The sequence below is a fragment of the Gossypium raimondii genome, chromosome 10 (genome assembly GCF_025698545.1).
Source record: "Gossypium raimondii isolate GPD5lz chromosome 10, ASM2569854v1, whole genome shotgun sequence".
Lineage (NCBI taxonomy): Eukaryota > Viridiplantae > Streptophyta > Magnoliopsida > Malvales > Malvaceae > Gossypium > Gossypium raimondii.
In genome coordinates, this window is record NC_068574.1 from 52,751,305 (window position 1) to 52,767,028 (window position 15,724).

The 15,724-nt window shown below is 31.8% G+C and overlaps 2 protein-coding genes across 2 annotated transcripts; both read left to right on the forward strand.

Annotated features, from left to right (window-relative positions):
- The first annotated feature begins 1,574 nt into the window (after positions 1–1,574).
- LOC105777021 (polygalacturonase) lies at positions 1,575–3,331 on the forward strand. Its single transcript, XM_012600066.2, has 4 exons — positions 1,575–2,027; positions 2,316–2,599; positions 2,746–2,974; positions 3,113–3,331. Exons 1-4 carry the CDS (start codon positions 1,575–1,577, stop codon positions 3,329–3,331), a joined length of 1,185 nt encoding a protein of 394 aa, XP_012455520.1.
- An 8,223-nt stretch (positions 3,332–11,554) lies between these two features.
- Positions 11,555–15,183, forward strand: LOC105777020 (uncharacterized). Its single transcript, XM_012600065.2, has 10 exons — positions 11,555–11,832; positions 11,989–12,043; positions 12,207–12,242; positions 12,338–12,382; positions 12,820–12,903; positions 13,158–13,223; positions 13,396–13,434; positions 13,690–13,789; positions 14,064–14,214; positions 14,929–15,183. The coding sequence occupies exons 1-10, from the start codon at positions 11,624–11,626 to the stop codon at positions 14,939–14,941; spliced, it is 798 nt and encodes a 265-aa protein (XP_012455519.1). The 5' UTR covers positions 11,555–11,623; the 3' UTR covers positions 14,942–15,183.
- The last annotated feature ends 541 nt before the right edge of the window (positions 15,184–15,724 follow it).

Below are 15,724 nucleotides of genomic sequence, written 5' to 3' on the forward strand. Positions count from 1 at the left end.
CTATTATGAAAACATAATTAAAAATTTTAAATAAAAATAATGACCACATTTTTAATTTTTAAAATACTCTTTTAGTATTTTATATTTAGATTTTTAATAAACTATTTAAAATATATTTTAATAAAATATGTTTTTCCATAATTAGAATTCAAAAACAAATTTATAAAACATTATAGGACTAGAAAATTGATTTTTAAGTAATTGTTTTCTCATTTTATTATAATTTTTAATATTGCTTTTTGGAAAAGAAATTTAATTGGTGATGAATAGCAGAAGAAATTAATATGAAAATTCAAAAATCATGTTATACATAAAAGGCAAATCAACATGTAATTTTGGACATAGAAATGATTATAGGCTGAGTTAACTATAAGTCTGCTTCGTGTCATTTTAATAACTATGCCAACAAAACTAATATATCATTTTATTATCCTGATTTCGATAAAAGAAATTGCTACCAAACATAACCAAAGCCAAGTCATACCGACAAAAAACCTGAACCCAGATAAAATGTCGGAGAGAATGCCACTATCATGGGCATAGATCTCATTGTCAAACGTTAGCCACCAAGACAGAATAAGTGAAATGATGTGTTTTAACAGCTATCAACGATCTTGTTGAATCCATTTGATCAGACGTAGACAAAAAGAATTGATAAAGCCACAAGAGATTCGAGAAAAACGAGTAACCGTGAAACTAGAAGAACATGAGTCATTCCCCAAAGGAAAAACCGTTAGTTTCATTATTATTCTGAGCAGTCCACTTAATTTGAAAAAGGATAGTCGATAAGGGTGGCAGGGGATAAAAGGATGAAAGGTTAAGGAGGTGGGTGATGAAATAAGAGGAAGTCAAGGAAAGAAAAGATGAGTGGGGAGAAGGAGGAGGTCGACAAGGAGGTGGCGTTGAAACAAGCTCCAACGTCTCTCCAGCAAAAAGGAGGAAAGGCACAAAGAAAAATAAATTTTTAATAAATTTTCAAACATAAATAATTAACATATTTTTTTTAATATTTACATTATATTTAGTTTTCATATTTATTATAAATTAGAAAATGAATGGCATTATACTCGAGCTTTAACTATCGAAACTCAAACTCGAAGAATATAAAAAGAAAGGCTTAGTTTCATGGTAACCTCAAAGTAATGCGTCAAACACATGCTTCCTATCTTGTTGTGTTCATATTCATACTTTCCTTTGATCCCTTAATTTCAACAAAAATTAAATTTGATTAATTAGAATGCAATTCATTACAATGTGGCTGCGACTGCACTTTGAGATGAACCTCAAACTCTTATTTAACATACCTTTAATCATTGGTGACTTGGAAACCAAGTAATCTGTTCTAAGTACACTGTATTTCCCACAAAACAATGAAAATGGTAGCCTTTGGACGCCATTGAAGCTTTCTTCAATCCTACACTTATTTTAACATTTATACTACTCTTTTAATGTCCCTTTATCCTAAAAGAAACAGTACACTTTTGTATATAAATATCATTTTTCCCTTAAAATTATTATTCATCAATTGTCTTCTTTCTCTGAATTTTCTTTCGAGCCGAGCACTGTTGAAAACGATGAAGCTTTCTGGTTTTAATTCCCTTGGATTTGTTTTAATCGTGTTTGTTATGTTAAGTGCATGTTCAACATTCGCAATGACGGAGTTTAATGTTTTGAACTTTGGGGCTAACTTGAATGGTCGAACCGATTCGACCAACAGTTTCCTTAAGGCATGGAATGCAGCCTGTGGCACGGCAGACTCGACCTTCATATATGTGCCGAAAGGACGGTGTTTGGTGGGTCCATTGGCTTTTAAAGGCCAATGCAAAAGCCCTCAGATCATCATAAGAATCGATGGCACCATTGTGGCTCCTTTAGATTATGGAGTGCTGGGAAAGTCGGATAATTGGTTCAGCTTTGAAGGTGTGAGCGGCGTTTCTATAATTGGTCGAGGTATATTTGATGCTAAAGGACCTTCTCTTTGGGCTTGCAAAGCTCCCAACTCCAACTCATGTCCTTCTGGGGCCAGGGTATTTTTTTCTTCCCTTCTCTTTTATATTGTAATTGAGTTTAATTTAAAATTCGATCATTCAAAATCATTTGTTAAATATTATTGTATTTAAATTTGACTTTCTCGATGCCTTGAGCTGTTTGAGCTTGAACTCGAAAAGGAACTTTTTAACCCAATTACACAAATATGAGTGTTTCATTTGCATTTCTAATTCCGAGCTACATAGTAAACAATAATCTTTTCTTGTTGTTTTACCGTGAATGTTTTGTAAATTGAGCTACTAATATTCATTTCTGTATGAAAATAGATGTTTTGTAAATCGAACAACATTAGGATTAATGGATTAACATCTTTGAATAGCCAAATGTTTCATATTGTGATCAATGGTTGCCAAAATGTGCACCTCCGAGGAGTTAAGATCGTCGCTGCTGGTAATAGTCCCAACACTGATGGCATCCATGTCCAATTATCGAGAAATGTGGAAATTTTAAGCACTTTCATTAAAACGGGAGACGATTGCATCTCAATCGGTCCTGGCACTGAAAATTTATGGATTGAACAAGTCACATGTGGTCCTGGTCATGGCATCAGGTATGATAAATTAATTAAATTCCATTGTTACTTTGATTGAAAATGAAGCAAAGTGTTTATAATTAACTTATACATACTAGTTAGATTCTGAAGGCATGATGTTATTATTTATAATTGCTTTGTGTTGCTTAATTTTAACTTTCCAGCATCGGAAGTTTGGCAAAGGATTTAAAAGAGGAAGGAGTTCAAAATGTTACGGTGAAAAACACAATCTTTTCCAACACTCAAAATGGGTTGAGAATCAAATCATGGGCTAGGCCTAGTAGTGGATATGTTCAAGGGGTTCGATTTATAGGTTCTGTGATGACAAATATTCAAAATCCTATTGTGATCGATCAAAATTATTGTCCTCGCAATGAAAATTGTCCGGGTCAGGTATTGCAAAATTCCAACTACCACTTCTTTCAATCTTTGAATACAACTTTTAAATAATTATCTGGTATGATTTATTTTGTTTGTTTTTTTCTATTTTTTCCTTAATTTTTTTTACTCTTTTTTGTTTGAGGATTGTAGGTTTCGGGAATAAAGATTAAAGATATTGTGTATGAAGATATAAGAGGAACATCTTCAACACCCATAGCTATAGAATTTGATTGTAGTTCTAAAAACCCGTGCACTGGAATAAGATTACAGAACGTGAATTTGACATATTTGAACAAAACAACTCAATCATTTTGTAGCAATGTGGTTGGAAAAGTATTTGATTTAGTTCGACCAAACAGTTGTCTGTAAATCATGGATTCTAGATTTCCTCTTTTATACCCATAGCCAATGTTGGTTACTTGTATTACTTTTTTAAAATCCTTTTCACATATCAATTCAAATTTTATATTTTTAATTCACCTTTTATTGGTTTTATCAATGTGTCCAAGAGTAGAAATAATGAGTTTGAGATCACCTTTATTATTACAAGAAAATGCATCGTTGTTTCAATTTGATTTGTCAAAACTTGGGTTATCATCTTTGCTGATACTTTGGACGTGTGCAAGCCTATTTATGATATCCAAACATTGTTATAAGAACATATCTTGAAGATTTGTTTGAATTGGATCAAGGGAATCAACTTCCTTATTTTAAAGAGATTGGATTGGATTGGGTATCTTGGTAACCTATCCTAAAGATTTGAAGACTTATCTTGGTCATATTGAAGATATAATCTATGCTAATTATCTTGCCATTTTTATGGGAAGATTGATGGTATTGATATTTATCTTAACAATACTTAAACTTTTATATATTGAAAGATTTGTGTAGGTAAAAGAGTGTGGAGAATCTTAGCACTTATTATATTGTTTAGATCTTGTCTTTTAGAGTGCATTCTGTAAGTAACTAAAAGAGTAACTTGGTTTATAAACTAAGTTTTCAAGGAGATAACTTAATTAGATGAGAGTGATCTAGATCTTAGGTGCAAAAGTGAGGTTGTTAATTTGGTGAGTGTTAGACCTTGTAATAGTTTGTTGTATGATGTGTTAAAATAGTGGATTATCTCTCTGGGCAAGGCCCCATAAATGTAGGGAAATTAAACTACATAAACATATTGTGTGTTCATCTTTGTTCTTTACCAGTGCTTGAAGTAGTGTTAAGCAGTGCACTGTTCTTAACATTGCTTCTATTACTGTTTATTAATTTTCTTGAAAATATCGATTACAAGTTCCAACAATTGGTATTAGAGCCTCTCATTTAACGTAGCTAGTGGTTTTTCCTAGTGTTGATAAAGACTTGTAATGGAAGGTTTTTCAGTTTTGTGTTCCTCTGTGTTCAATGGATCGAATTGTGCCTATTGGGAGGTACGTATAAAAGCCTTTATAAGGTCAACTAACGAGAAGGTTTGAAAGGCTATTTTATTAGGTCGGGAGCTACTTATGTAAGAAATAAATGGAGTTTGAACCATCAAACTTGAAACCACCTGGACCACAAATGAAGGCAAAACATACAATTTTAATTCAAAGGTTGTATATGATATATTCAATGGTGTAGATCCTTAAGAACTCAAGTGCATCTCCAAGTGTATTTCTACTCATGAAGCTTGGACTATTCTTGAAACAACCTATGAATGAACCAAAATTGTAAAGTAATCAAAGTTGCAGATGCTTGCCACTGAATTTGAGACTCTTAGAATGCAAGAGAACGAGACCATTGGTGAATTTTATGCCAAGCTATGTGATCTGTCCAATCATGCCTTTACCCTAGGTAATGAATATTCTAACTCAAAGCTGGTGAGGAAAGTCCTTAGATCTTTGACTGAACATTTTATCATCAAAGTAATTAAAATTGAGGAGGTCAAGAATATAGATGCAATGAAGATTAATGAGCTCATTAGATATTTGCTAACATTTGAAATTTATCTTGATGAGTCAAGGAAGAGCAAATTAATAAATGAGAAGAGTATAGCACTACCAATTACAACACCACCTGCCTCACATATGGTTTGACAAGACTAACAAAGCCAGTGAGACCATTGTTGTTGAGGAGAGTATCTATGCCATGCTCTGTAAAGCTAGCTTCATCTATGTTCTTTTGGAGCAAGCAGATGTGGGGAATATTTGGTTCTGTTTCTCTACAAAAGTTGCCTATTCTTCCCTAGCTTGGAAACAACTTCAATAAGCAAAGAAGCCAACTTGTTTCATCCTCTTGTTATGTTGTTGTGTAATCATAGGCATATTAGGCCTCTTGGATCGAGCTTTGCCACCAATAATTTCCTTTAAAGATATTGTTGGAAAAAATACGGTTTGAAAATGGTTTTCTTGCACAATGGAAGATTAAAATTTTGAAAATCGAGCCGGTTTGTGATATTTATAACAATAAACCCTTTACTGAAATCGCACTAGTGTTTTCGACTATACGGATTCTTGTCCTTCTTGACTTTCAACAAGCAGTCTTCTCCACTACTCTCGCACCACAAATTGCTTTGAGTGTGAGTTCGAACAAATTTGAATCAAACACATAACTAGAAATAGTTTACTTTACTTTCATTGGAAAAGTAAATTCTTTCTCAATAGAAATCGGTAGAATTGTTATTCTAGAAAATATAATTTATGTTTAGAAAAATAATTTCTCACTATTTTCAAGCAGAATAACAATATCTCAAAGTTGTGTATTTAGCCCTATTGATGCCATCTATTTATAGGGAGAAGAGGTGAAACCCTTATTAAATTGTACAAGTCTATTTCAATAGAAAAAACGAATTACTAGTTTAACTAGGATTAGGTGAGGTGGCAACCCTAGTTAAATAAACTAGTGTTTTTTGTCCCTAGCACTAACATGAGGGGCTTTTGGGTCACTTTCATATCAGGTCCAATTATAAGTACTTCTTGGACTTTTAACCCAGTACTTTATGATTCAATCCAATCCGATATTTGTTTTTTTATTTCCCAAAATATACATCTTAAATTAATTTAAATAAATTAATTTTCTAATTAAATAATTTTCTTAAAATTCTAATTTCGTTTTAATCACGACAAAATTATCGTAAAAAATTATGAGAAAATATATTTAATATTTCTACATTCAACTGATTTACCATGACCAATAAATTTATTTCTATTTTTGAACTTCAATTATTTAATCACTTAATTAAATAATAATTTGAAAACCCATAAATTCATTTTCCAAGTCATTTTCATTTAAAGAAAACCACATTAATTTCCAAATGTTTCCTATTTGTCTAACTTTACCATTTCTATCAATTTTTGTTCATTTGATTCAACATGCAATTCATTTCTAGTTTCAACGAACTAGCATATGGACCGATTGAACATATACGATTATGGCTCAAATGATTTATAATTAAGTTTAAGCTTTTTGCCTATTAATTATAAACTCATTTAGTCATGAAGTCATTTTATTATATTATCATGACTAAGCTCTCCTTAATGGCATATCATTACGAAAGCAACTCAATAAGTGTTTATCCAATGACATTGTCATAAGTGTGTTACCCTCATAGGATATCCTTAATCTCTTTGGGATAAACTCATTCTCCCAATATGATCCTATTTTATCTTATGGTAATCATTACATCTTCGTTCATGAAAAATCAATTACTATCAAATAGTAATCAAGTCATTCATCACAAAGACGAACGATTCGTGGTCATGTTTACTTTTCATCAACCATGTAATGTCAATGAGAGGATATCATTTACCTATATCTTAGGCTATAAATTCCACTATTGTGAATGACGCTACATAGCAGAAGACATATACCCAATGCACCAGCTTTCGGTTCCTTATCTATGTGAACTCAGGCTTTTACTTACATCAAAGTATACAAGTCACACATACATAGTCCGTCATCCACTCAGGATTAAAGTATGTTAATCTATTCTTCTTGGGTCTAGTCCGATGTACTGTCAGTCCATTCAGTCACATCTATATCTCTGTCTTCTAGAAATCATCCGCTCCGATGCCCAAGACTATGTATCTCCCCAATTGGATATGATAGACGTCATATTAGTCTTTAATTAATTTGCTAATTTTTTATTAGACTAAGGACATGTTTAGGTTCGTCAACTAATATAACCTATCTTTCCGTATCACGATTCGACCTCGTAATACCACTTAGTATTAGTTTAAACATTAAACAACCAGTGAGCTAATATTTGTTTCTATTTTGCTTTACTTGTAAAAACCACGTAAGGACAATATATAAAGGGTATTAATGTAATTTATGAATAATTTTATTAACTAATCTATTTGAAAAATTATCAATATTTATTAATGAAAATACTACACTTTGAACACTAAATCTAACAATATATCCTCTACAAAATTCGGGTTTGATTCGATTTTATATTCATCAGTTGAATCAAAAGTGTCTTTAGAAGGACTTTCTTCAATAATTTTTATTCAACAAAGATCCTACATAAAATTTCTTTAATAATTCATGAAATTTATGATTCAAAAGAGATATTTTGTTTGGAATCAATCAAGGAAGGAAGTTAGAAGATGAGGAATGGAAGTGGCGAAAGCTTGAGTATTTCAAGATATTAATTTGAATATATAATTTAATGTGAAATTATAAAGATTAATTATGTGAAACTATTTTATGTGTGATTTTATGATTCATTTTATTTGAATAAATGAAAAATAAGTACATATGGAAAATTTAATTATGAAATTGGGCTATTAATTTTGTGTAATGTAGTTGAATATATTATCCATACTATTATTTAAGTTTTTGATTGAATTGGTGTCATAAGTCAATTGGACACCAATTCGGTTAGAAAAATTATAGAAACATCTATCCGTGATTAAAATAAATCATTAAGAGGGTATTTTAATCTTTTATTCTAACAAAACTTATAAAATATGCATATAATGAGATTTGAACTTATGCCGATTAGATGAGTAAAACCTTAAATTTATCACTCAATCAAAATTTTATTTTACTTTATTTTATGCATAGTTTATTATATTCATCACTTGTATATATACTATTTGTAGTAGGGCCCAATTGACCCAAGTCCAAACAAAGTTAACAGTCCAACAAATACAGGCCCGCACAAGCCCAATACACCAAAAACAAAAAAAGAAAAAGAGAACCCTAGCTCCGAATGCACCCAGCAGCCGCCTATCTGCCCAACTCCGCCTCCAGCAGTTCCCAGGCGCCGCACGTCTCGGAATCGACCTCCCCACGCGCGCCGTTTGCTCCACGTTCACCTGCGAATGCGGACTCAAAGAGTCCGAAGAGAAAAAACAAGCAAAATAATTGTATTTTTGTTCCTTTTTTGGGCCTATAAAAGGCCCTTCTATAATCTGTAAAAGGGGACTTAATATCAACAAGCAGAGATCTTGAGAATATAAAGAGGGGATTTTTTAGTGTGAAATACGATAGAGAGAAGCAGAGGAATTCAAAGAGAATATAGATATTTAACTCATTTTCAAAGAGAAGAAAGGGAACTTGCCTATTCACTGAAGTCGCCGAGCCCTCGCCATCTCCGCCGCGGTGGGGCCTTTGGTGAGAGAACTGATGAGCGGCGGCGGCGCAAAAAAAGAAAGGGGGTTGAAGAAACCCTAGCAGACCATTTTTTTTAAAAAAAAAAAGAAAGAACAAAATGTTTTTTTTTTTCCTTTTTTTTTTCAGATTTGCTCTCCTTAAAGCAGAAACAAACAGCACCGTTTGGGGAGAGGGGGGCCCGCGCGTTCAGACCTTAAATGGTCTAATTTCGCGTTTGGTCCCCCCTATTTTTGTAGTGTTTTTAATTAGATTTCTTAAGTCTTTTAAATTTTACCGCACACCTTATTGCTGTTTCGATTTGGTCCCTAGCTGCGCAGTGTTTTGAGAGGATGGATTAATTTCCAATTGGGTCCTCCTTCTGTTGTGCGCACTTTAATTGGGTCCATTCGCGTATTTTCTAATTTTAAATTCGGCCCTCAAAATTCTTTTATTTTCGATTTAATCCTTCATTTGACATTTTAGTTTTTTTAATATTGTTAATATTATTATTGCATTTTTACTATTATATTATTTATTATTTTTGTCGTCATTATCATTTTCATTATTTTTATACATTTTCACGCATCTTTCATATACATACTTTGTATAATTACATGTGCATTTTCCATATATATATATATATATCCTATTTCTATTTTATTTTCATTACTTCCTATACATACATATATGCGCATAGTTTTTATATAATGTACATACGTTTTATAAGTATACGTTTATATATATATATATATATATATATATATATATATATAAATATATTTTTTTCACCTGTTTTAATTTTCAATTTCATTCCCTAGTTTCTATATATTCTCTTATAATGATTTTTTTCCTCTTTTTTGAAAATATGTACATACGTATTTTTATTATCCTTCATAGACATTTTACAAATATATGTATATGTACACATGCACGTTTTAAAATACACATGTTTTTCAAAATACACATTTTTTTATAATAGATATATATACTTATACATTTTATTTCGCAAAGATATGCACATCTACATACCTTTTTTCCACGTTTTTTAAAATACATACATTTATACATTTTTTATTTTGTAAATATATACATATATACATATTTTTTCTATTTTCATTTTATTTTCACGATTTCCAAATACATATACATGCATTTTTCATTAGTTTTCTATTGGTATAATTCATTCCTTCTTTTTATATGTATACTTGTATATGTGTGTTAAATATATGCACACACATATTTTCAAATTTACTTGTATGTTGTGCTTGAATTTATATATTTTGTAAATACTCATACATGTATATGTTAAATTGAAGTATTTGTATCATATTGTACATTATTTTTTTTAACATACCCTTTAGAAAATATATTTTGGTTTTGGCAATACATTAAAGTTATTTTCTCGATTCAAAGGTTTTTTTTCAAAATAAAAGCAATATTCGAAGTTTGGGATTTTTGAGGAAAATTGAGCCCTAACGAATTGGGTTCTGATTTTCTTTGTCAATCTTAAATGACCGAGAATATTCTTTATTCAAAATGCATTAGTATAAAAATCATTTTTGGGAACTTAACTTGTTGTGCCCTAACGTATTGGGTGTGGCTTGTTACTTTCTCGAAATGAAGATTTTCGCATAAAATAAAAGTGATATTCAAAGTTCGGGGATTATGAGGAATCGTACCCTAACGTATTGGGACTCGATTTCTTTACATGACTTGAACAATTGGTTATCCTTTTGCAAATTTCATCATTCAAACTTATTTTAAAATCTTTTTTAACTTTCGACACTAAGACATCAAATAATCAATTTGGTACCGATTTTGGGCGTTACGAGGGTGCTAACCCTTCCTCGTGCGTAACTGACTCCTGGACTCGTTTTCTCAAAATTTGTAGGCCAAAATAATTTTTTCAAGGTGGGCCGATCACACCTTAATAAAAGGATCGGTGGCGACTCCAGTTTTATTTGTAAAAGTCGACAACTATATTTTTTGTTTTCAAAAAACGGTTTCGACACTATTATTTAGGGTAAATTATTAAAATAGTCACTTTTGTTTATCTCAAGTTACATTTTAGTCACTTATGTTTGAAATGTTACGTTTTAGTCTCTTACGTTATTGCGTTATAACTTTTTAGTCACTGAGTCATTAATTGTTGTTAACGGTGTAACGGTAAGCTGACATGACACGTTAAATTATCATTTCAAACAAAAATTTTAGGTTAATTTATACAATCGATCCCCATATTTTTTTCGTCTTGAGCAATTTAATTTTTTTTCTTGTGTGTTTTTTTCTTTATTTTCCATTCTCTGCTGCTTCTCCATCTGTTTTCCTATCTTCTCCATATCTTTTAACATAATTTTTTAATGTTTTTCATTTGTTAAAATTAGTCCCTATTTTTTTATTTGTTTGAACAATTTAATTTTTTCAAGTGAGGCGAGCTTGTGGACTAGTTTTAACAAATGAAAAACATAGAAAAACTATGTTAAAAGAAATGAAGAATGGAGGAAAACAAAGGAAGAGGTAGAAGAGAACGAAAAATATAAAAAAATGAAAGTTAAAATAACATAAAAGAAAAAAATTAAATTGCTCAAAATGAAAAATATAGGGATCAATTGTAGAATTTAACCTAAAATTTTCGTTTGAAATGATGATTTAACGTGCCACGTCAGCTTACCGCTACACCATTGACGACAATTAACGGCTTAGTAACTAAAATGTTACAATACAATAACATAAGTGACTAAAATGTAACATTTCAAATATAAGTGACTAAAATGTAATTTGAGGCAAATAAAAAATAATTATTTTAGTAGTTTACCTTATTATTTAAGCTCTTGATTGATTTAATCGAACATCAACTCGATTAGAGAAATTATTTTTTTAATTTTAATATTGTAAATATTTTATATACTATTATTAATTTATTTTAAATTATAGATTTAATTATGTGATTTCTGTGTGGATAGAGATAGAATTTTTGGATGGTTTAATGGATGGACAAACCGAACCGTTGGACAAGTTTAGTTAAAGAGTCACCGAGTCAACCCCAAACCAAAATATCTCTCTATTCTGCAACTATCTGAAGTGGATATGGTTTTCACATGCACCTTCCCTTGTAATCCTGTATTTCAATTCCAAAGACTATTTACAAGGAGCCGTCTTCAACAACACCACTCAGCCCCTCCATTATTACCTTCCAATCTCAAGCCTTCTTCTTCTTCTTCCTCATCTCATCATTATAGCCATACTTTTTCTCTCATTCAAGACTCTGCTGTTATTGCATGCCTTCGTGCCAACAGGCAAACAAAACCCTTCTCTTTCACCATCTTCTTTTCATTTCTCCTATATTTTTATCTCGATTGCTTTCATTTCCATGTTTGGGATGATGGGTGTTCTCTTATTTTGTTTGAATTCTGTATCTGAAACTCTCTTTTTCCCATCTTTTTTCTTTGTAGTGCTGAGCAGGCTATGGAAGCTGCTCGTGCTGCGGTTAATGGTGGCATTGCAGTTGTAAGTCATAGCAAATTTTGATGTTGCTGTTGAGTAATGAACATTGCTTACTGCATATCTGGAACACAAAATGGGTTTTAAAACTTATGTAGAAACTGAATCCTGTATTTGGGTTTTATTAGCAATATGACTTATTTAAATATTTTCTTCTCTTGATTTGCAGCTGGAAATTGTGAGATCAACCCCTGGTGTTTTTGAGGTTGCTTAAAAATTCCATTTTTTTTTCTTGATTTTCTGCCCAAATTTACCATATTGGATTGAGAATTTATGGTTTCTTTTCTCTGTTCTTCACAGGTCTTGCAGGCTCTGGCTAATGAATATCCAACTAAGGCCTTTGGTGTAATGATCTTACTAGTTGCATAATAATCATAGAATATATATGTTATTTGGACTAGGCTGTGAGTTTTGTATATGGGTACTGTTGAATTCTTTTAAAGTTTTTTTATCTGATTGGAGGATCTTTAGAGGGTTATATTTCCATACTCATACCCGGATATGCTTTAAACATGAATAAGGATCTTGAGTGTCAAATGTGGTCGAGAAAAGCTTTGTTGCTGCAGCTCTTCTTTTTCTTTGAAGTATTCGTATTTAACATCATTTGACACATTTTCGGATATGGGTGTGGAGATATGATCCTCCAAGAACCTGAAAAACTTTAAAAGTTGGAGATATCCGAGTCCGACATTTACCCCTATCTGACACTCCTACCGGAGTCTGAGTAACATAGTTCAAATGACCTTTTTGGATTATTTCTGAGGTGGATAGAAATCTTGCAGGTTGGGACGGTTTTAACTGCTAAGGATGCCAGAACTGCTATAAAGGCCGGGGCCAAGTTTCTTATGAGTCCTGCTACGGTGAATGTATATGCCCAGAATTCTTGAATCCTTTGTTCTGTCTTTTACTTCATTACTATGTTATTCTGGTTCTTCATCTTTCTTGAAATATGTGTCCGACAAATATCCGTACATAGGTATGAGGATATGATCCTCAAAGGACGCTTAGCACATAAAAAATGTTGGAAAAATTTTGAACATTTTCGTGCCTGACACTCGCATGTTATCATATGTTTAAAAAGCTCCATTATGCTATGCTGAACATTCATACATGTTATCAGGACATTCTAGATGATGTTCGAGACACTGATGTTCTATATATGCCTGGTGTAATGACCCCAACTGAAGTAAGAAACACCTCTTTCTCAGTTCAACTTTTTTAGGCTTCGGTTTCTCAGTGAACCTCATTAGTTTATGCAATTATTTTTAACAGATGGCAACCAATAGATTCATATGATGTATGTTCATACATACGTATGTACAAGAGGCACTAAATTGGTTGAAAATGTGGTTTTTCAGATATACTCTGCTCATAATGCTGGTGCCAAGATTGTCAAGGTGAGTTTCTTCTTGATATTTACTGATATTTAGGATCCCAATATTGATTGAAGGAATTATGGCCATCTAATACCAGTCCCTATTTTACTTTGATTCTTCATTGTCTTCAAAATACTCGTGTCCAACATATATTCCTTCATAAGTATGAAGATATGATCCTCTAGTAACTCTCCATATGCATGTGTATATATGTGTAGATATATTCATGTATGCATAGGTTCTTATGCGGTTTTTTACATTAATATGGTTAAACAGATTTATCCTGTTTCCGCATTAGGTGGCGTACGATACATATCAGCAATTAGGAAGCCTTTTTCTCACATCCCCATGGTTGCTTCCCAGGGCATAACTATAGGTCAGTACTTTTAGCTAACATGTTTGTGAGTTATTTCAAACATCTTCCCATTTGAAAATTGTATTTTAATTTGAAGTATTCGTGTTCAAAATCTATATTCAATACATTTTCATATGGGTATGAGGATATGACTGTTCAAGGATCTTCCAAATACGTTAAACTTTTTTGAAAAATTGAACACAACAATGAACTGAAGCATAGCATTTACGATAAAATTGTTTTGTACCATTTTTCAATATCATCCACGTCAGATATTTTCTTAAATTTGATACAGATTCAGTAGGTGACTATATCGCTCAGGGAGCTATATCAGTCGTTTTATCGGATGCCATTTTCGATAAGGAGGCGATGAGCCAAAACAACTTTGATGTCGTAAATCGACTTGCCACATCTGCAGCTTTGCAGGGCAAAACTGCTGTAGAAAGGTTAGCCTTTTCCTTAAGTTTATCTGTTCTTTATTACCTTTCTGCAAGTTCTTCTATATCATTACTGTTTCAGTGCTGCTTTTGCTTTGGCTTGTAGTAAATCCTATGTCAGAACCTGCATTTCTTCGATTTTTCATTTTCTTAAAGTATTAGTGTTCGACACTTGTATCTAACGCGAATATGGCTAGATTTTTTTGAAGTTCTTTTATGTATTTGGAAGATCTTTGGAGGCCATACCCCCATATCCATATGTTAGATACAAGAGTAGAACATGAATCCTTAAATGAAAATGAAAAGTCGGAATAACATAAGCTTCTAGCATATTTGATTTTCCGAAAAGAAGCAAAAAGTTCAATCTAGGGATAAAGAAACTTGAATGGATCAGTGGATTGTACTGGTTGAATTGAGAACTGAAAAACGCGGTCTAGTATAGTATACTAATCTTGGAAGTTGTTTACTCGAACTTGAGTGTAAGTATAGAATATGGGTATGTAACCGGCAGCAGCATGTTCAATCTTTCTAAAGTTTTTCTGTGTGTTTAAAACGTCCTTCAAGGATCATATTCATATCCTCGTACCTATATCTGAATATACATCGATTCGATAAATGTTTCAAGAAAAATGAAGAGTTGGGATAAGAAACAGCCAACATACTCAAACAATTTCAAATGTTGTATTTGTTTAATGTGGTTTGACTGATGTGGGATTCCTGCAGGAAGAAAAGATAAAACATGACCGCAAAGGAATACTTACCGAACAAACAGGTAAAGCCGAGCTCTTCTTTCCGATGCCGATGTCTTTCATGTGCCCGATCTCCGAAGCACAGACATTTTTGCTAGGGAGTGTTCAAGCGTCGGATACATGTTCGACTCGGAACGCAATTTTGATATAGTAAAATATGTATCATACATCCAAGGACTAATCAAAAAATTTAAAATAAAATCACTCATGATTTTCTTGTTTTTTGGCATTATAGGTTTTTTTTTTTTCTTTCTTTTCTTTTCTTTCTGTTATCAAACGTGAATAATTAGAAATGTTTATGGGTCGGGTTTATTAGTAGTATCGGTATCATAATTAATATTTTATATATAATTTTGATGATTTAATCATTTTCCAATGATTTAGTGTGTGATTAATTCACGATATCGAATTCAATTAAGAAAATTATAATAATATAAATATGTCTTGACATGAAATAATTGAGTCATACAAATTAATTAGAGCTTAAACCTTCCTTATTTATTCGTTGCGAATAGAAATTATTACAGTAGTCTTTATGCATTATTATATTGTGGATCACATTTTGGTCCTTTATTGAAAAATGGGCAAAATAGCCCTTCCATTAAAATTGTTAAATTTGTATCATTAAATGTTTATTTTGGTATTTTATTTATAATGTATAGTAATAAATTTAGTCTTCAACTTTTATACCCTTAATCAATTTGGTCCTTACTTTTTATTTGGAAAAATTAGCCATCATCAAATAATTTAAAATTTATAAAATCATCAAA

Bases quoted from the DNA above. Each gene is read 5' to 3' on its own strand.
- LOC105777021 (XM_012600066.2), top strand. From the start codon at position 1,575: ATGAAGCTTTCTGGTTTTAATTCCCTTGGATTTGTTTTAATCGTGTTT. The intron at 2,028-2,315 runs GTATTTTTTTCT...GTATGAAAATAG, and splicing joins CATGTCCTTCTGGGGCCAGG to ATGTTTTGTAAATCGAACAA. The intron at 2,975-3,112 runs GTATTGCAAAAT...TGAGGATTGTAG, and splicing joins ATGAAAATTGTCCGGGTCAG to GTTTCGGGAATAAAGATTAA.
- LOC105777020 (XM_012600065.2), top strand. From the start codon at position 11,624: ATGGTTTTCACATGCACCTTCCCTTGTAATCCTGTATTTCAATTCCAA. The intron at 12,383-12,819 runs GTAATGATCTTA...GAAATCTTGCAG, and splicing joins ATCCAACTAAGGCCTTTGGT to GTTGGGACGGTTTTAACTGC. The intron at 13,224-13,395 runs GTAAGAAACACC...GTGGTTTTTCAG, and splicing joins GTGTAATGACCCCAACTGAA to ATATACTCTGCTCATAATGC.